This window comes from Arvicola amphibius, chromosome 3, assembly GCF_903992535.2.
Source record: "Arvicola amphibius chromosome 3, mArvAmp1.2, whole genome shotgun sequence".
NCBI classification, from domain to species: Eukaryota; Metazoa; Chordata; class Mammalia; order Rodentia; family Cricetidae; genus Arvicola; species Arvicola amphibius.
The window spans coordinates 436,686-457,711 of record NC_052049.1 but is presented as its reverse complement, the minus strand read 5'-3'; the positions used below and the strand labels follow the sequence as shown (position 1 = coordinate 457,711).

The 21,026-nt window shown below is 43.8% G+C and overlaps 1 protein-coding gene across 1 annotated transcript; it reads right to left on the bottom strand.

Annotated features, from left to right (window-relative positions):
- Nucleotides 1-2,199: 2,199 nt before the first annotated feature.
- On the bottom strand, nt 2,200-20,926 carry Trip13 (thyroid hormone receptor interactor 13). Its single transcript, XM_038323576.1, has 13 exons — nt 20,765-20,926; nt 19,494-19,659; nt 18,417-18,546; nt 15,828-15,883; nt 14,671-14,761; nt 13,042-13,114; nt 10,454-10,517; nt 9,760-9,846; nt 9,444-9,550; nt 8,343-8,496; nt 6,000-6,112; nt 3,996-4,065; nt 2,200-2,882 (listed from the first exon to the last, which is right to left on the bottom strand). Exons 1-13 carry the CDS (start codon nt 20,854-20,856, stop codon nt 2,787-2,789), a joined length of 1,299 nt encoding a protein of 432 aa, XP_038179504.1. The 5' UTR covers nt 20,857-20,926; the 3' UTR covers nt 2,200-2,786.
- Nucleotides 20,927-21,026: the final 100 nt, after the last annotated feature.

Below are 21,026 nucleotides of genomic sequence, written 5' to 3'. Positions count from 1 at the left end.
ATTTACTGCCCATGGAACCTTCAGAGGCCAGGCTCATTATAGGAGGAAAACTGTGGGCAGTCACCGTCCTGCTAGGCCAGGATTCTGGCTGTCAAGTCCACACCAGCACCATCACATTGCTATGCCACCTCAGGAAGCCATCCCTGAACTGGAAAGATAATGCCTGTCCAGGAGTGCCGGAGTATGTCCCCAACAGCCTGCAAAGAGCTCGAGCTTTGCTGAGTGAGATCCAGGTAGCTGGAAGCTCCCCTCAGCCTAGACTACCTGCTGTTCTATAGCTATTTCTTCCAAATTTTCTACTGCAGAGAAGGAAGGAAACTCACAAGCAGGATGCTCAGGCAACCTACAAGAATCCCATCTCCACCACTGAGTTTCTATAAGCAGCAAACAATTGCTAGTGGAGGAGACTCTTTAGTGGAGCTTCCTGAAAGTTGTTCGAGATACTCCAGCGATAAGCTTTTACAAATTGCCAGCCACGATGCAGTGGGGCTTTTTATGGTGATGTAGCTGTCCAAGTCACCATTCTTCTGTAGTTAACCCTCCCAAAACACTGACTTCCAAAGTTGTATTTGGAAGAAATAATTTCTTTGGTCTGTCATCATGCATGTTCATATCTCCCAGGAAAAGTCATACAACACATACAGATGACCATACATGCCCTTGCACTGAACGCACAGGGCCAGGAGGAAAAGGCTACAGCTGATGGGTGGGCTCAGGAAAACTCCAGACAATGCTCACCACCTGTCCTGACTTGCAGGATACTGCCCTCTGCTGGTCTCAGAAAGAACTGTCAGTTGAAATCATCAGACCATCTCTTCCAAGAGGGGCTCTTCCCTATCCAAGCCTCTCCACAAACCTGTCCTTGGCTTTTCTAGATACGTACCCTTCAGCCCATACTCTCACACCCTAACCTCTCTACTCCTCAGTTCCCAGACCTCATCTTTTTACCTGGACACTTAGATGCTGGATATCTTAGTAGAAAGATGGTCCTTGACCACCCTAGCTCCCAATCCTAGGATATGGAATAACCCATCCTCACCCTTTCCTGACCTTGTACCTTCAGACCCCATTCATTACACAGGGTTAGGACACATCATAAGGGCTGGCTAGAGTGGAAAATGGAGGTGCCATGTGTACACTCTTAGAGACATGCAAATAAATAAACCATAAATAAACTACTCAGAAGGTGGACATGGTGGCACATGCCTTCAATCACAGAACTCAGGAAGCAGATCTCTGCTAGAGGATAGCCTAGGCTACATTCTGAGTTCCAGGACAGACAAACCTACATAGTGAGACCCTGTCTCAAAAACCCAAAACCTAGAAATAAAAGTCTAGGGAAGCCCTGCTTTGGTTTATCCTTGTGAAAAGTTGTGAATATATATTCATGAGAATGACTTATGTTTTCTAATTCTCTGTGTTTTTTTTTAAATTGAGATCATGCTGTTTTCTTTTGAACTGACAATTTTCTTTTTCAAGAATTTGCAGAGTTCTTGTTAACCTTTTTTTTCTTTCCAGTTAGAGGTAACTTCTAAGGAAAGAGAATGGTTTAGAAACTTCTTCTGCAAGTCCATGAATGAAAATAGTCAGAACAACAAAGGGCAAATTTATTCCAAAAAGAGGAAGAATACTGGGAGTCACGAAACAGCAGATCAGCTGGAAACCCCGAAAAGCACAGACCAATAGAAAGGATGCACAGGGAGAAGCAGGAAGTGGCATCTACTCCAGCCACTGCTCTCTCCCCAGCTTCCCAGGGGAAAGTGAAGCCAAAGCACCCATGGGAGCCCCAGGAATTACAGAGCAGGGCTCCGTTTTCCAAGTCTGTATCAGATCAGGAGGTAAAGTTGAGCTGACAGGCAGTAGCCATGGCCTGTGGCGACTCAGAAGTACTACTCCTAACCCTACTGGCAGGGTGGGTGTGCTCCCGCCAATGACAACTATACTGTGAGGTCCTTGGAGCATAGCAGATTTAAAGCTGTAGGAACACACCAGTCATTATTAGTAACATTCACAGCATTTGAAGCAGATATTATAATAAAATTGAGAGCACTCAAGGGCAAGTTTAATATCCCTTTAAAAGTGACTATGTACAAAGCATCAATGCCAAACTACTTTGAGCAGAAGATGAAGTAAAACACGGTATCTGAGGTGCAACACTTAATGACTCATTTTATACTTATGAGTAACATTATTGGAGAAACAAAACAGAGCAGAAATTTCCATACACTGCCGGCTTTCCATACAAAGCATGCACTGCTCCCGTGAATATGACATCTGAGCACTGTCAAAGAAGGCCTTACCTGTAATTCTCTTCTCAATTTCCGTATCATGGGAACATGCCATTCTCACCCATTACACAGCATCTTGCGCTAACTGAAGCAAGCTCAGGCCAGAAAGTAACTGCTCCCTTCTCGTTTGGGCAAAGATCTTTCAATGCTGTCATTTTCTTAGCATCTTTCTTGTTCTAGGAGAGCTATTTTGATCTCTATTTTAAACAAATTTAACGTCTTCTGTTTTGACAGGCTAAAGTCAGGATGGCAATCAATATTTAGATAGGTCTTTAAAATTTGAACTATCTTCTAAAAACAGTGAAAAAGACAGGCAGTTTACCTTTAAATACGCATTGTAAAATAACACAAAACAGTCCTTCTTTGGACAAAGTTTGCCCACCTGTCTGTCTGGCTTGCAGACCTACATGGTTTAGTGTAATTTCTGATGCACACTATGAGGTAGGTGGTGTCACCTACTAGTCGTCCATTGAATGCCACAGATATGGCTGTCTGGGATCAAACATAAGCTGAAAGCTTCTTTTTCTCCTCAAACTGCTTGTCCACTGCCAGAGACAGGGCCTGGAGGAAACCCTCGATGGTAACGCTAGGAGCCTGGAAAGACACATGACCATGGATGAGTGGACGTGGGCCTTAGAAGGCTACCTGGCAGGATCATCTAGAGATCTGCGGAGTTAGGAAGACGCTCAGCTCTACGTGGGCTAAACAAGCCACAACCTCTCAGGCCCACAACAAGGCACACAGATGTGGTTTGTAGAAGGTGATGTATCTTGCTGTTTCCTACTGGTTAGAAAAGGCTACCAGAGTAGACAAGTAAGACCAGCAACCATCACCTGTCGGGAACAGAACGTGGGGCCTCAAAGCCTGCCATTTCAGAGCCTTTCCCAAAGAGCTCGGCCACCACACTGCTGCTTTATGACCGAGAATCATGGTGCAGCTCAGCACCAAGCTCTCCCCTGTGTCAAGCACGCACACTCATGGTCCATCGGTTTCCTTGGTACTGAAGACCACAGCATGGCATTTGTCACTGGTCAGGCAGAGTGTCAGATAATAGATTTAAGAGAACTGGGTGGCTGATAGGCTTGTATTGGAGGCCTGGCCCTGGGCAGGTAAGGGAAAAATTGGCTGTAAACAGAACCCAGGCTCATGAGGCACACGTACTGAATAATATGAGGTAGGCTCTAAACCCAAGTTTCTAATGCACCACAGTACGTGTGTGCCTGTGTATTGCACACACAAGTGTGTGTACTTATGAGGAGACACCTGGGAGAGCCATTTCTTCCCAAGTACCCACTGCCTATGACAGATAATGTTGTCAACTTGACAGAGCCTAAAATCACCTGGGAGACAGGCCTCTGGGCATGTCTTTAGAGAATTATCTCGGTTATATCAACTGTAGTGAGAAGACCAGCCCACTCTGTGGGCATCAGTCCCTGGTTTGGGTCCTGGACTATATAAATAGGAAAAGAAACCCTGCAACACCATTTATTCATTCTCTGCTCCTTGACTGTGGACCAGCAAGTTCAAGTTCTTGCTGGTCTGACTTTCACACCAGGATGCTAGAACAAACTCTCCCTTTAATTGCTTTTTAAAGAGCATTTTACCATACCACAGCTGGAAAAGAAACTAAGATGATACCCCAGAATCCTGTGAACAGTGTGGGAGAGGAACCCGGGTATCCAATACACAGGGCCAAGGGAAGCTTACCTGGATGTAGAGTGCATGAGCCAGGAAAGGGAGTTTTCTCAGGACCCGGCCACTGAGGCCCTCACTCTTTCTGCATCAAAAAAAAAAAAAAAAAAAAAATCATGGATGTCAACTTCATACATAAATGTGCACAATTCAGAGAAAATCATTCTCTTTAAGGTGAACTGGAGTTCAAACGCTGGCCAAGGCAACCCAAAAGCACAAGCCTCTGTGTGATCCTCGGTACAGCCTTGGCCTCAAAGATTGCTGTTCTCTGTCCTCCCCAAGTGTTGTAGAATACTATTTTAAGGTGTGTAACTTTTGTTTATGCTGTGGAACATTTGTTTAATGCTGTAAAGGTGTGTGACTTTTGTTTATACTGTGGAACATTTGTTTAATGCTGTAAAGGTGTGTGACTTTTGTTTATGCTGTGGAACATTTGTTTAATGCTGTAAAGGTGTGTAACTTTTGTTTATGCTGTGGAACATTTGTTTAATGCTGTAAAGGTGTGTGACTTTTGTTTATGCTGTGGAACATTTGTTTAATGCTGTAAAGGTGTGTAACTTTTGTTTATGCTGTGGAACATTTGTTTAATGCTGTAAAGGTGTGTGACTTTTGTTTATGCTGTGGAACATTTGTTTAATGCTGTAAAGGTGTGTGACTTTTGTTTATGCTGTGGAACATTTGTTTAATGCTGTAAAGGTGTGTGACTTTTGTTTATGCTGTGGAACATTTGTTTAATGCTGTAAAGGTGTGTGACTTTTGTTTATGCCGCATTTGTTTTAACTCTGTGAAGCTGTGGTTCTTTTGCCTGTCTAAACACTTGATGGTCTAATAAAGAGCTGAACGACTAATAGCAAGGCAGTAGAAAGAATAGGTGGGGCTGGCAGGTAGAGAGAATAAATCAGAGGAGAAATCTGAGGGAGAGGGAGCAAGAACAAGGAGAGGAGGCCGCTAGAGACAAGACACACAACCAGCCACAGCGTAAGAGTTAAAGCAAGATATACAGAAGTAAGAAAAGGTAAACGTCCAGAGGCAAAAAAGGTAGATGGGTTATTAAGAAAACCTGGCTAGAAACAAGCCAAACTAAGGCTGGGCATTTCTAAGTAAGAAAAAGCCTCTTGGTATTTATTTGGGAACTGGGTAGAGACCCCACCCCCCAAAAAGACCGAAGACCAAAGGGCAAAAGAGTAGACAAACGGCACCACCCAACATCATCTGCCATCTTAAGTTCCTGCTCCAAGTGAGGCTCTAGGACCAAGGCCTAGACTGGAACCTGGAAGCATCAGGTGTAGAGTAAGTAACACTGTATTCCTCATGTTAACCAGGCCACTATGTCTTATGTTTTTACAATAAGTGTATTCTCATAGACTTAAGTTTCTTCTCTAGCAGTATTCCTCATGTTAACTTTCCACATAGTTCATGGTTTCTGAATAAAATCTAAACTGGCCAGAATGTCCTTTGAGGCTCTGTGCCATACTCCTCCTGCCCTTTATCCTACCTTAATCACCAAAGTTATTTTCCTTCTCACTTTCTTTCTATGAGTTGCAGGCTTCTGCTGCCCCTGCCAGCTATTCACGCCTACTTTTTGTTTTGTTTTTCAAAACAGGGTTTCGTTGTTGCTTTGGAGCCTGTCCTGGAACCAGTTCTTTTTTTTTTTTTTTTTTTTTTTTTGGTTTTTCGAGACAGGGTTTCCCTGTAGTTTCTAGAGCCTGTCCTGGATCTAGCTCTTGTAGACCAGGCTGGCCTCGAACTCAGAGATCCGCCTGCCTCTGCCTCCCGAGTGCTGGGGATTAAAGGCGTGCGCCACCACCGCCCGGCTGGAACCAGTTCTTGTAGACCAGCCTGGCCTCGAATTCACATAGATTCTCGGCCTCTGCCTCCCGAGTGGCCTACTTTTGCAGTGCCTTGATAGCTCACTGACAGAGTCTTTTCTGACTTCCAAAGGAAATCATAATACCTGGTTACCTCAGCAAACCTCAGCAAATGATTTTTCTTAAGTTAAAAAATGACATCAGTTTGTACCTTGAAATTTCACTCAAAAGGAGGCTCAGCTTTGACACATTATTTTCAATGAAGCCAATCATTTCCAGCTCTCGGAGGGTGAGCAGCTGCTGCCGAGGATATATGATCTGACACTAGGGAACAAGGCAGAGCGATTATGACACAATCCACACAAGACAAGGTGCAGGCACCACGAGAAAAAGGGCCAGCACTGCCAGAATGAGCAGAAGCTTTTATGATTTATATAAGTCCAATATAATCACCCAGATACAATAGAATACAGCTCTGCATACTTTTAATATTCATCCCCACATACATACCTATATTTCTTCAAAGATCACTATATAAATCATAAGGCATAGCTCAGAAACCAGTAGCAAGCCAGATGCTAAGTTTTTTTTTTTTTTTTGGTTTTTCGAGACAGGGTTTCTCTGCAGCTTTAGAGCCTGTCCTGGAGCTAGCTCTTGTAGACCAGGCTGGTCTCGAACTCACAGAGATCCGCCTGCCTCTGCCTCCCGAGTGCTGGGATTAAAGGCATGCGCCACCACCACCCGGCTCCCAGATGCTAAGTTTTTAGCCAAGATATTTCCTGGCTACAAGTCAGGGTTTGGGGGGATGGGTAGGAGACAGTGATGTGTGGTACTGAACTCTGCCTTAGCTCGAGAAATATGTGTCAAACAAACAGGAGCAGAACTGAAATGCAGAGCCAGGACCACGGCTGTCTTCAACAGAACAGTCTCGGTTTGCTCTTCAGTTTTGACTAGTAGAGTGACAGACAAGGCAGTGGGTTCCGGAAACTCTCCCTCAAGGAGCTGCGCTGAGCGGTCACGGTGGCACTAATTCCACAAAACCCTTTTCTGTATAATTTGGAGGCTTGTGAGGAAACAGGTTTCTGTTGGGTATCCTTACTTCTCTGCACAAGTGATTCTTTCAGGTTCCCATAGTCAGTGAACTTATATAGGCAGGCACACATCACAAAAGCCCACTGCAAGCTCCTGACAGAGTGAGACTCAATTACACACTATTTCCTTCAGGACCAGCCCACGTTTCATTACAGTGTCTGAATCTCTTGTTCTTTCTTTATATATATGTGTGTGTGTCTAGAGACTGATATCTTTTACAATAATAGCTCACCATCTCTCACTTGAACCCAGAGCTCAAAAATTTGACTACTTAGCTGTTCAGCTTGCTCCAGAGATCCTGTCTCTATTTCCTGACTCCTGGGATTACAGATGGTTTTGACACATTCAAGTGGGTTCTGGGAATTTGAACTCTAGTCCTTGTGCTTGGGTGGCAAGAACCATCCCCTGATGGTTTTCACAAAATAACCAAATAAAGAAACTGGTCTCAGCTTCCCTAAAATCTATACCTCTAATCTAAACTTCAGAACATTCCAGATTCATGTTGTAAGTGACAAATATCCCATTATGAAGGCTAAAAGATACATCAAAAGCACCTTTGACCGCTAACATTATCTAGCATATTCACTGGACCTGCCTCATGCTAAGCTCTTTGGCAGTAAAGCAGCTCACAGAGGCCCCCACCCTTCTTCCAGCTACTGAAGCCAGACAGGATGTCAATGCCAGAACAATGCTGACCTGAATGCCCTTACTGAACTCCTGGCTGAGCTGGCTCCCTATTCCTGTCCAAAAGTGACCATAACATCCTTGGTGAAGAGAGTGCATCATAAAATAGAGGCAGTCGCTGTAGGATGTGAGGACAATTCCACTCTGCTGACTAGGGCCACCACAGCATTATTATAAATCTCTGCATATTGGCTTGCTTGGTTACTGCCCAATTCCCCACATTCCATACTCAAAAGTATGTTCTTGCAGCAGGAGTTGTCAGATGCAGGTCTGAGAACCATAACCTTCAGTCAGATGATACTCTGAAAACGTTGGCCTTCAGTCAGTATAACCTGTGAAGCAGGACTTCCATTGTCCTTTGTATAGGCTAAGAGACTGGCCACTTCCATAGTTCATGGCAGGCTCAGACCAGAATGTGCCCAGTAGTCTGCCTACAACCCTCTCACTGACCCACACACTGGTATCTTAAATACCGAAGTGTCAATCATATTGTACCAGAAAACAGACAGTATTAAGAGTATGGTATAATGACATAGGTACATAAAAGTACTATAAAAAAGCATTATTTTATAGGCTAATTCAGAATTTAGTTTTACAGGAAATAAAGATTAAAAAATACTGAGTCAGCAGGCAAAATTTAGATGCAATATAACTATAATTTCAATGTAAGAAGATGCCTACGATAAAATGCCTTATTGGAACTAGTGTTCCAGTAAGCTATGCTAATTAACTGCCGACACGTACAGACCTAGTGATGGTCAGGAGTGAAAACAGATACCTTCATCAGTTCTTCTAAACAAGAGAGGTAGATTCTGAAGATGGCTGCTGTAGAAGGGGGTCCAATGTATTGCTTGATGTCAGCTCTGTCCACAAAAGCCACGTCAATCTTCTCAGTGATGTTGGAAGTGGTCAGAATTACCACATTGGAATGCCTGTTGTGGTAAACAGGCAAAGATCAGGCACACTGTGCTTTAAAGGCCCAGTTCTGGTCCGCCTTATTTGACAGGGACGTAGGTAGGAGGACCAGTAGGTCAGTGAATAGAAGAGCCTATCCAGTTTTATTTTGGTGGCTGTGCTTCATGTCAGAGTAACCTAATACAGCTTTCCTATCCCGAGAGCCCTAATCTCCTGCTTGCAGCAGGTCTATGCCCAGATACTCCCAAGGCATTTGCCTCTAGAAAGCTGTGGTATACTCTATTGGATTTGTTGTCTCACCTACTTCAGCTCTGGGAAGATCTTATTTTGTGCAACATCCCTGACTACCCACTAAGGGGAACTTGAGGCAATGAAGACTATCAGCCTTGATCATAATGAAGGCAAAAGGGACACCATGGGGAGGTGTCCTTCTGACCCCACATCACCTTTTAACTAACGGGAAGGGGATGACTGCCTCTCCTTGCAGTGGGGGAAAGAAATCACATAATGGGGCACTCCAAGCAGGCAGATGAGGAAGATCATAAGTATTATGAGGGATACTAAGCAGGCAAGTGTGAAGCCCCATAATAGGGACCATGGAAGGAGAGTAGAGAGTCTGTCAGTATGACAGAGATCCTGGGTAGAGGGGAAGAGAGCTGACCAGTTTATCACAGGACCTAGGTAGAAATGGTCTGAGACTTAGTATTTATCTAGAGTGTTTATCTGGTCTGCGATGGGAACTTGGCACACAGGACTGGGAGTGATACTGGAAGAGAGGGTGGTGAGGGTTTCGGGCAGAGGGAACCTTCCTTGGAGACTGTAGGGAGACACTAGCAGCAGAAGCCAAGGTAAGGGAAATGACTACAAAGTCATCGAGCTGCCCGAGAGCAAGACCTAAAGCTATTTGATCCTCATATTTCTCTATCTCTACCATGTGTACTCTCACTATTTACCCCAGCGTTACCTTTTAATCTGGTCAATTTGCGTCAAGACAGCATTGACTACACGGATAGCATCTGATGGCTCTGCGCCTGCCCTGCAAGCATTTCGAGCAGCTGTGAGACTCTCCACCTGCGGGGACAGAACAATGTCAGTGAAGAGTAACTGGCACTTGGCTGTGGACTGTGTCAACAGAATAAAAATACTGAATGTGTCTATGTGTGCTACCTGCTCCCAGCTCAATGCATGGGGCATCAGGAAAAGGAAAAGATCCACAGAGAGAGCTTGCAACACAGCTGACCAAGTGAGAGGGATCAAAGATTGGCTATCTGAGTGCTTACCTCATCAATCAGCACAAACACCAGAGCTTCCTTATCATCAATCAAGTCCTGAATCTTCTGGAACATCCTAGTTACCAACTTGCCGCTCTGAAACAAAGCATTCATGTTAGTGGTGCCAATTTGTAGTCAACTGTTACATGAGCACAAAGGCACCATTGTTATGATGGCCCCCAGAAAACTCACGGCACCAGACAAGATCTAGAGATGGCTTTAGAGATCAGCACAAAGGCTGCTGCTTCCTAGGCTATGGAGACCTGAGACCACATCTGTTACTGTTCAGGGTGATGCAGTAAAAGTGACCCCACTAATGATCACCTGTGTGAGCTTACTCCCTGGGAACAAGACCAACCACTGATGGCAACCCTGAAACTGATGAGGGAAAGTCACAGGCACATTGTTTACAGTTGCCTGTATCACCCACCACAAGGCATACCAAATCGGGATGCCTTGGGCTTTCAGGGTTGAGAACACCCACAACGTTGTCCTGGTACCCTCAGTTCAGATCCAGAGTGCATGAGTGTGAAGCCTGCCTTCAAGTCTTCTAGCGCTGGACCATAGTCAGGTACCTTGTTGACTTTCTCATTCCACCTACTTCTTTCCAAAAGCTTCTGTGTTTGGTATGTTTGGTTAAGATAGAAGACATTGTTTTCCACTATGGTTGACAATATCAATAATTAAAACATTTGATACTTACTTCTGAAAACCACTTAGAAAATAGGCTGTGGCTGTTTATTTCAATCAACTGGCCATACCGGTACCTGGTAAGAAAAGGTAGGAAAACTAAAATTAATACACTGCTTTTGACACAACCTCCCTCCATTGCCCACATTCCGAAACTAAACTCCCACTCTTAAGAGATGCAGTTCCATATAATTAATAACTGTAGAAAACCTAACAGGATGCAATTAATAAGTTCAGGTGACAGTAAGACAAGTTTTCCCATATCCCCATTTGAATCAAATAACAAACATTTTAATCTGCTTATAATTTTTATTTCCAATACAGCAAATAAAACAAAATAGAAGCATCACAAAGTTTTGGCAGGATCTACACATTCTTTTTTCTTTCACAAACCCCAAAGTATGACTATTCCTTTTCTCACAGCCTCAAGCATTGAAGTGCTCAAAGGGCCAAAACACACTAATGCTGCTGACCAGAGAAAGTCTAAAACGGCACCCTCCTCAGAAATAGTACACACTCAGCCTTGTGGAGCCAGGGGAGAGGAGGAAGCTCCTAAAATCAACTGCCCCCCCCCTCTCTCTCCCTCCCTCCCTCCCTCTCCCCCCCCCCCCTTTGGAAACAGGGTCTATATAGCTTTGGCTGTTCTAGAACTCTCTATGTAGGCCAGGCTTCCCAGTACTCTGTATAGCTCGCCCATGTAACAGGTCCACAGAAGAATTCCTTGCTTTTAAAAAATACCACTAGCATTCCATTTTTAAAACCATAGTAATTACTTTTGCTTCTTACAAAGTGTAGAGAAGGTGTTAATGACAACATGACACAGTAAAGAGTCTGGGGTGAATATTAAATAACATTAATTATAAAACACTGTATTTAACACAATGAGGAACAAATAATTGCAAACACACACACACATTTCTAACTCACAAGATAAATACAAATTCCCACATTTTTCTAAGTGAAGGTTAGATTTCTCATAGGAATATTTTGCTTGTTATAAGCAGTTGAAAAGGCTACCAGAACCAAGACAGAAATTTAAAAGGAATATGTAAAAATCTAGATACTTTAACTACAATATTTAGTATTTAGGCAAAAACACTTGACATGCTGAATTAGGTTTCTTTTCATCATTGTGGTCCAATACTTGACAACAAACAAGTTAAGAGAGGAGGGCATTACTTTTGCTCACAGTTCGGAGGAATACAGCCCATCATGATAAAGAAGGCTTGATGCAGAGTGGGTTAGAACACAGCATCAACCAGGAGCAGGGAGGCAGAATGCTACCAGCCAGCTGGTTTTCTCCTTTTATTCAGATTAGGATGCTAGTCTGTAGCATGGTGTCACCCACATTTAGGACAGAATTTCCTTTCTTTTTTAAACTTCTGAAACTCCTCAAAGACAGATTGACAGCTGTGTCCTTTAGATGATTCCAAATCCATTCAGACTGACAACAAAGACTAAACACACATGCCAGGAAAGAGAAACATATGACCCATAACTAGACAAAAAGTCAGTCAACAGATAGGCAAGATCATAAAAAAAAGCCATATAAACTGGTTCAGGACATTAACAAAAACACCTGTAGGAAAGAAGAGAAAAAAAAGAACCAAAAGGAATCTTCACAGAAAGAAAAGAAACTATGAAAAATAAAAGAACTACATTGAGCGCAAAAGCAGTTTAGACACTACAAAAACAACAACAAAAATTCATGAGTTCTCTCACTCTCTCTCTTCCTGCAGAGGCAAAAAGGTCTCGGCCTCTCTTCCTCTCCCTCTTTCTCTGTCTCTCCCTTCCCTTTTAATAAAACTCCACACTCAAACAAACAAAACAAACAAAACCAAAAAATCCATGGGCTTAAGGGTGTAGCAATAGAAACTGTTTAAAATTAAGTGCAGATATTTTTTAAAAGATGAAAAAGAGGAGCTTGAGAGATGGCTTAGAAGTTAAGAGGACTAGCTGTTCTTCCAAAGACCTGGGTCTGAGCCCCAGTACCCACATGGCTGCTCACAACCATTGAAACTCCAGCTCCGTGGGATCTCATGCCCTCTTTTGGCCTCTCTGGGCACCAGGTACACACATACAGATATGCATGCAGGCAAAATACCCATATACATAACAAGATAAAATAATTTTTTAAAAAATAAAAAGTTGAAAAAAGGGGCAAAGTACATGGGTGATCTTTGGAACGACACCTGTGAGCATGCTGAAGAACAGATTCCCAAGTCATGAGTAATCACCACACTGTCTTCAAACGTGAGGAGAACCAAGACCCCAAACAGAGAGAACTCGAGAAAGGACAGGTAAGTCCACAGGAACATCAAAGTTCTTTTCCTAGTAAATGACAAAAGCATAAGAACATAGAATCTGCTTAGCATCCAGACCCACCGCCATGAGCAGAAACACTTTTAAGTCTACATGGACTAGGACAGTGCCAGGCTGCCTCAGGGGACGTCACAAGACTGAATCAACCCCGAGACCATGAGTGTAGAGAAATGAGCGGCCTACACCTATGGAGAGGAACCCATGAATAACCGAAAATAAAAGTTTCAGATATTACAAATCCTGTGCTGTTGCTCTGCTCTCTGCTGTCACCAAAGTTACCTGCTTGACAGTCTGATGGTCAGTTTCTGTGCTAATGCCTTACAAAGGGAAGTTTTTCCAGTTCCTGGAGGACCTGCAATAAGAGCCAAGGAAATAAATTCAAGCCGGTGCTGTAATATACATTCAAACATAGTTAAGTGCTATTGCTGTTATTACTATAAGTGTTAATTGTTAAGTTTAAAAGCTCTAGGATCTCACTATGTAGCCCTGACTGGACATCACTAACATGGATGGACTCTCCTATTTCTAATCGCCCAGCTGACACTGCTTCCTGGCTCCTAACTTCGCTTGGCACACTAAATACACACCACTTCTGTCTACATCTTAGTGACACAAGCCCTTGTCTCCACACTTCCTCTAGGAAGTCAGCACTTATCAAAGACCAAATACACCTTTCTCAGTAAATGGAGATAGAAGAGTGACATCTCATTAAAGCCATTACTGTAGTGGTGCCTTTCACTGCAGATAACCCAAAGGGGACCTGCCTTCCACATCAGATCAGAAAAGCAATACCAGTTTAGATCTGGGGTGTCACTTTGATCCATTTGTTAAAAGTCTGGTCCCCAGTGGTGCTCTGGGTGATTGTAGAAAATGAGAGGAGGTAAAGGAAGGTTTACGTCATTGGGGGTATGCACGTGAAGGGCACTGAGGGCCTTTGGTCTCCTCCTCTTTTTCATTCTTGGCTATGATATGACTGTTCTCCCATATGCTCCCCCCATACGATTCATCACAGACCCCAAAACAGCAGTCAATAGATCATGGACTGAACCTCTAAAACTGTGAACCAAAATACGTTTTTTTCCCCTTCTTTGAGACAAGGTCTCAATATATAGCCCTGAGTGGCCTCAAACTCAGAGATCTGCCTGCTTCTTTTGCCTCCTAAGGCCGAGATTAAAGGCCTACTCTACCATATCCAGCTTTATGTTTTAAAGATTTATTTTTATTTTCTGTGTAGAGTGTTTTGTTTTTACTTGAGTAGTGCCCTCAGAGGTCAGAAGAGGGTATCAGGTCCCCAGAAATTAGTTACAGATGGCTGTGAATTACCAGTGGGTGATGGGACCTAAATCCTAGCCCTCTGCAAGAGCAACACGTTCTCTCAACTACTGAGCCATCTCTCTAGCCCCTTAAATGACACTTTTTAAAAATCTTGGGCATAAACTGGCAATTATCTTAAGTTCTTCCTTTGCTATAATGTGGGTGCTGTATTGACTTTGCTTCATCTCTATGCAGGGATGACAGTAGTATGGGTGGGGTACAAATCAATAATATTTCCTTCTAAAAAGCATTTGACAGAATTTCTTTTTAAAACATGGCTTCTGTAGTTCACACTCACGAAGTGAAGGAGGAACTATCACACAGAAAAGAATGGAGACTTGTTCTATCCTAAGCAATTATGTTCAGTTGGGAAAAACAGGCAATCATTTTATATAAAAATGGTTAGAAGGAAGCAATCAATTTGACCCCAAGAAAAAGTCAGCTACCAAATTTGCCAGACTTTAGGGAATTGTTTCAGGGTCAAAGATATGGACTACCCAAGAACAATTCTGACTCTTTCAGAAAATAAAGAGTTAAAACATTGTACAAGTCATCTCAGGCCGTCCATTTTGTCACACGAAGTGTCCACCTCACCGTGCAGTAGCACTACCCGGTTCCAGGTGATAAGGTTGCTGTCCACATTCTTGTCTGAGAACAGTAAGGTGGTCATCACATAATCAAGGAGCTAATACGGAAAAGCAGAAAGACAGATAAGACACCTGCAAGGCAAAGGTTCCCAAAAGCATGCTTCAAAGGCCTGCTTCTAAACAACAAAGGCGCAAGGCTAGCATGGCTACCCCTGAAAGGACTGTTACCTCCTAACACTCAGAGACCATCTCCCATCATTTGCTGACCTTCTAGAAGGCATCTTTAAAAGGTAAGAAGGTAAAACACTGGTTGGTATCATTCTAAGAGGAGAAACAAAGTCAACACTTTTACTCAGAATGATAACATCCAATAAGATGCCCAAGGTACTTATCAGATAAAAAAACTCCCTCCTTGAAAACAGCACAGCAGGTGATTGGGTATGCATACAGCACAAGCGACAGTTTTCTAGTTTGTAACCAAAAGGACCCACAAGAAAAATGTAATTCAAAATAGATTCTCATTTTCCCCCAATCTCTGACCATTTCCTACCTAAAGGATCAGTTCTATGCTAGGGAACCTCTATAGATTGTCATTCAGGATGTGGGCCACCTGAGTCAAGGGACACGGAGAGGCTTGTATTGATATTTCGTTTGTGTTTTAACAAATAAAGCTTGCCTGAAGAACAGAGTACAGAGCTAAGCTACTAGAGGACAGGCAGTAGTGGCTCACACCTTTAATCCCAGGATTTGGGGAGAAGATGGGATCTCTGTTAGTTCAAGGCCACCCTGGCCTACGTGAAATTGATCCAGTTTAAAAGAGAAACAGAGCTCACACAAAGGTGATCCCAGCACTTGGGATCTCCTGCCTTTAATCCCAGCACGAGGGAGGTGGAGAAAGGAGTGATAAGGCTGGGTGGAGAGAGGAATATAAGGCGGGAGGAGACAGGAGCTCAGTGCAGCCCGAGGACAGGATGGCCCCTTTGGTCTGAGCACTGGTAGAACTCTCAAGTGGCTGGCCGCTCTACTACTCTGATCCTTCAGCTCTCACCCCCTCCCCCAATAGCTGAGTCCGAGTTTTTATTATTAAGGCCAATTAGAATTAGTGCTACAGAGGCCGGAGAGCAAAGCAATAAGTACATTTTGAGAAAAAGTACAGCAACTTACATGTGATTTGACCTCCACATCATACACAAGGCTGTCCCAAAGCCCATGAAATTCAGCTGTAAGGGAGAGTAAGACAAAATCTTAATTTTAGGAAGATCTTGAGTTCAACGCTTTTCCAATGAAGATCAAGATGGATCCAACAAGTGCACATTTTTTTTTTCAAAGTTCAACATTTCTTAAAATTACAGGTCGAAAGATAAATGCCAGTCATATAATTTTTGACAGATAAGTGAAACAAAGGGATTATTCCTGCCAAGCTCAAGCCTGTGATCCCAATGACTTGAGAGGCTGAAGGAGGAAGATCACAAGTTCAAGGCCTGCCAGGGTTAACAGTGAGTTCAAGGCCAGCCTGAGTAATTTAGTGAAACTCTATCTCAAACAAACAAAAAAGTACACAGAGGAAGGACTTGGCACGAAGTTCAGAGGTAGGCTGCTCATCTAGTTTATGTGAGTCTGTGAGTTCAATTTCCAATATTACAGAGAGAAAATGAATTAATCTTCATGTTTTAAGGACTAGTGCTTTTATAAATAAATCCTCCTCATCCCTGCTGGCTAGCTTTCATAGTGCTAGAAGGTTCTATGCACGCTACCGCAAAAGAAAAGTTACCAACAGTCATACACCACTGTGAACCCTAATGACTGGCCTGGCAAGATATGCCCATTGGTGTATTAGTGAACTAAATGCTATAGGAGTAATCAATCACTTTCTGATTGTATTTAAAGCTTGCACCACAGAATGTACTCAACCCTGGTATCACTAACTAGACCAAAACTCCGTGGGTGCCTAGGTTGTAGGCCCCAGGGGAGAACCTAATCCTGTTTGTTAAATAGACATAGTAATAAACTGCATGCCCCACACAGTTCTCTTCTTACACCTAAAGATTAATCATCAGAGAAGCCTCTTTCTGTAATAGGTGGAATCTCCACGCAGAGGCAGACTACAGGCCAAGGTTAAGAATAAGAGACCGTGGAGTTCTTAGCTCTAAATGGGACATCTTTATCACACATCTTGCCCTCAAGAAAGTGTGGGAAAATTTAAGAGCTAGAATCCGCGGGTGTTTGTTGGATGTGGCTCATGAGATTCCACCCCATCTCAGGAACTACTGGCAACTGATGGCTGCTAGGGGAAGGGGAGTCAGTTCTCTTCAGGGCTGCAGGCCCCGCCATGCTCCAGCAGATGCTCAAACCCGTGCACATCAGGCAGCACAGAGCGGGTTCAGTGGGTGAAAAAAAAAAGAACATGATATTAGGAGGCAAAAATGGTGGTGGAGGATAGGGGAGGAACTGGAGTTGATCTGATCAAAAACCATTACATGCATGTATGAAATATCCAAGCACTAAAAATATTTTTCAGAAAAAATTTTATTGTTTCATTTATTTTCAATTTTGCCATTTCTGTTATATCCTCTTGCTTTCTCTGGGTTTATTTTTTTCATCAGCTCCCTCTTTCTAGATGAAAAAGTCCAGGCTGTTGGTCAGAGATATTTCTTACTTTGAATGCAAGCCTATAAATTTCCTTTTTGGGTTAGTATATTTCAAAAAATATTGGTACACTATATTTTGTTTTCATTGAGTGCTGCAATTTTTTGTTTTTGTTTTTTCAAGACAGGGTTGCTGTATGTAACAGTCCTAGCCACCCTGGAACCAGGCTGGCCTTGAACTCACAGAGATCAAACAGCCTCTGATTCCTGAGTGTTGAGATTAAAGGCGTAAGCCACCATGAATTGAATGCTGCAATTTATATTTCCTCTTAGACTTACCTTTTAAGCTATGTATTATTTAAAGTGTTTTAGACAAACAAACAAACAAACAAACAACAACAACAAAAAATGAGCTCCCCCTACATGGCAGAAACATAAAACTTTGGTGACTGAATTAATCCCTAGACACCACTTGTTGGAAGCCAGTAGCACAGTCCCCAGAGAAGCAAGGACTGTCATAGGAAGTCAGGATTGACCAGCTGGGCAGGGATAAGGAATACAAGTGACATCCTTAGTCAGACACAATCTGAGGAACTTGTCTAAAGGAACAACAAAACAGTCTCGGCTCAGAAATGTGTTCCTTCCTTTGCAATCACCACCAACCATATCTGTAGTATTCCCTAAAGGCCCACATGCTAAAGGCTTGATCATCAGCACAATGCTACTGTGAGGTAGTGGAGCTTTAAAAGATAGGGAGGGCCAAGAAGGAGGATAGTGGGACACAGGTCTCTTAGTCTCTCTCCTGCATCTGGCCACGAACAGAATAGGATTCCTCTACCACCCTCTCCTCCCCCAAACCATGCTCTACCTTGCAAAAGGGACAAAGCAATGAAGCCACTCCTCCATGAACTGAAACTATGAGCCCAAACAAACTCTTCTCCTTATGCAAATTGTCTCAAACATTTATTATAGTGATGGAGAGCTAACATAGTTTTACCTTTTCATACATCTCATATGGGATAAAGTATCCTAAAATCTTACAAAACCAAAGAACCAAATCTTCTCACTAAGTAACTTGGCTAAGAGACCCAGGTGGGTCCTAAGCTTCTGACTCGGGCCTTCCTTGGCTGCGCTCCTCAGTCACTGCCCACCCGCCAGGACCCTGTACCTGCAGGCAGAACCCAGTGACTTGCTGCAATTATATTTTCTGTCTCTTCATCCAAATTTTCACTGGTGGGGCCGTCTTCATTCAACTGGAAGACGTGAAGTGCGATGGTGCATGCGCTCAAATCAATGGGCTGTTGATGAGGTACAAAGTAAACAACGCAACTCAGAACACCTCCTTCTTTACTACCATTCTCTATGCTGAAGTCCAAAGCAAAGACCAAGGCTACCTGTTAAAAACCACCTCTCAGATTAGAGGAAGTCTAGCATTTCATTTCTGATCTAGGATTTGCTCTTAAGGTGTTTATCCATTTCTCCCCTTTGAGCTCTTGAGCCCCGTCCCCATCATACACCCTGAAACAGGGTTTCACGATGTAGGGCTATCCTTATAGATCAGGCTGACCTCACAGAGTGTTGAGATTAAAGGCTTTTAGACCTAGGCCTCATTTTTCAAAATCAATTTCCTATTTTCTATTTACATATTAATTTTCTTTCTATAATACTAAAGGCTGAACTCAGGACCTTGTGCAAACTAGGCAAGAGCTTTACCACTAGCTACATCCTAGCCCTCAAAATCAGTTCTTTATAAGCAAGAGTCATATAATGCTCATTGAAGCTTCTTTTTTAAGGGATACATTACCAAATGTTTTATACTGGTGATAGATAGTACCAACAGTCTTCCCACAAATGAGATCAGAAGACAGTGGGTAAGCGAATCTGTATGAGATGAAGAGCTTCCATAAGGCAGGCCCATCTCATTTCTGTAACTTCCACACAATCTACCGTGCTAATACACTCCTGAGCACACCACAACACCTGCTCATGAACAGAGGGAGGACTCAGGTATTCAGGCACAGTTCGATACTCTATAGCTCTCAGATTCTCATTCTGTGTGTTCCCTGCTTTGTCCAGAGCATCATGACACATGGTATCCTTTCTAGCACCTAGCTCCAGGATACATAGCTAAGGCTTATCTAGCCATCAAAACCAATAGATTAAGAGCCTGCTATCAATGTCAATATTAGCTATTTGTGAGAATCACCTCATTTTCCCTAAGAGTTCAGTAGCCAGGAGAATTTACCTGAGAGTCTTTGACCTTTAATTCTGTGTCAACAATAGAAACAGACTGGACATTTCTGGTCAGAAAAGGTTCATCAAACTCAGTCCACGTGTAATCTCCAAACACAATATTATGCCTGTTGAGCAGTTTTTGAACACTCAGCTTTATGTCTTCTTTTTTTGCAGTACTAGAAAAATAAATATAGACATACATAAAATATCTTAGTTAAAAAAAAAACAGCACTAAAGTATGGCCAGGAGCGGTGGGGGGATGCCTGAAATCACAGCATGCAGGAGGCTGAGACAGGAGACCTTGTTTTAAATTTCAAAAATCAAAACCAAAAACAAACAACCCCCCCAAAACAACCACACATACACAAAAATCTTCAGACTTCACACACACAAAAGTTACTAGCCAGGATCAGGCTTGGGAGTGGACTCGTCTAGGGATCAACTATAGGGACCTGGGCCTGCAGTCACACCACCGACCGCCCTCAGCACCATTAGAAAAAGAGGTGGCACTAGTTCTTGACACGCTACTATGAAGATTAATCAATATTCAGTGTTTGGGACAAGCCTGAAATACAAGGGGCATTCAATCCATGTTAGCAGCCACTGTTAAGGACGGGATGAAAGACCGCAGCTGTAGGGTCTAACTTTGAGTCTAACTTTTTTTTTCCGAGACAGGATTTCTCTGTAGCTGTGGAGCTTGTCCTAGAACGAGCTCTTGTAGAGCAGGCTGGCCTGGAACTCACAGAGATCCACCTGCCTCTGCCTCTGAGCGCTGGCATTAAAGGCGTGCACCACCACTGCCCTGCACGAGTTTGTAAATCTTTGTAACAGGAAATCTACCACCAGATACAGGCTTAGTCAGCTAAACACTTATTCTTCTCCTTGCTCTCCTGACACTCCACTTCCCTGCACCCCTGACGTCTGGAGATCACCACCGTCCCCATCATCATCGTTAGACTGTGCTCCACTAGAGAGCTGTGAGGCTCTGCCAGATGAGGGATGTGGGGTCTTGATGGGATAGCGGCGAGTGAAACTCAGAGCAGTGTGTGGTGGGATGGAATCTCGTTCAGGGCAAAGCGGGGTCATGCCATTTGGGGGTGCTATGCGGTGTGGGGGGTTAAAGGCAGGTTGCTCGTGTTATATGAAGCGGGGCCGTGTTGAGGACGTGCGACGCCGCGGGATGGGATCCTGAAAGGTGGGGTAGGGTAGTGCCGTCAGGAGGCACGCGTGGTGGGGCCCGGCTAGGACGCGCCCCGAGTGCTCGGCCCCTGCAAAGCTCACCTGCTGCGGCGCTGCAGGACCTCCACGTGAACCGCGGGCGACTCGACAACACAGGGAAGCGCTTGCTTCAGGTCGCCCACCGCCTCGTCCATGACGCCGCCTCCGAGAGCCGTGGGAACGCGGCCCGAGTGACGCCCCGCGGAGCAGCCTCCTCAGCCGTGGGACTGTGCACCTAGGTTGAGCCCGGGTCTGAGCCACTTCCGTCGCCCGCGCCGCCCCGCCCCGCCGCGCTTCGAATCTGCCGCGCGCTGAGCACCGCCCT

Coding starts and splice junctions, on each gene's coding strand:
- Trip13 (XM_038323576.1), bottom strand. CDS start 20,856: ATGGACGAGGCGGTGGGCGACCTGAAGCAAGCGCTTCCCTGTGTTGTC. Junction 14,762..15,827: donor ATGTGGAGGTCAAATCACAT/GTAAGTTGCTGT, acceptor TTTCCGTATTAG/CTCCTTGATTATGTGATGAC. Junction 13,115..14,670: donor CCGGGTAGTGCTACTGCACG/GTGAGGTGGACA, acceptor CTCTTATTGCAG/GTCCTCCAGGAACTGGAAAA.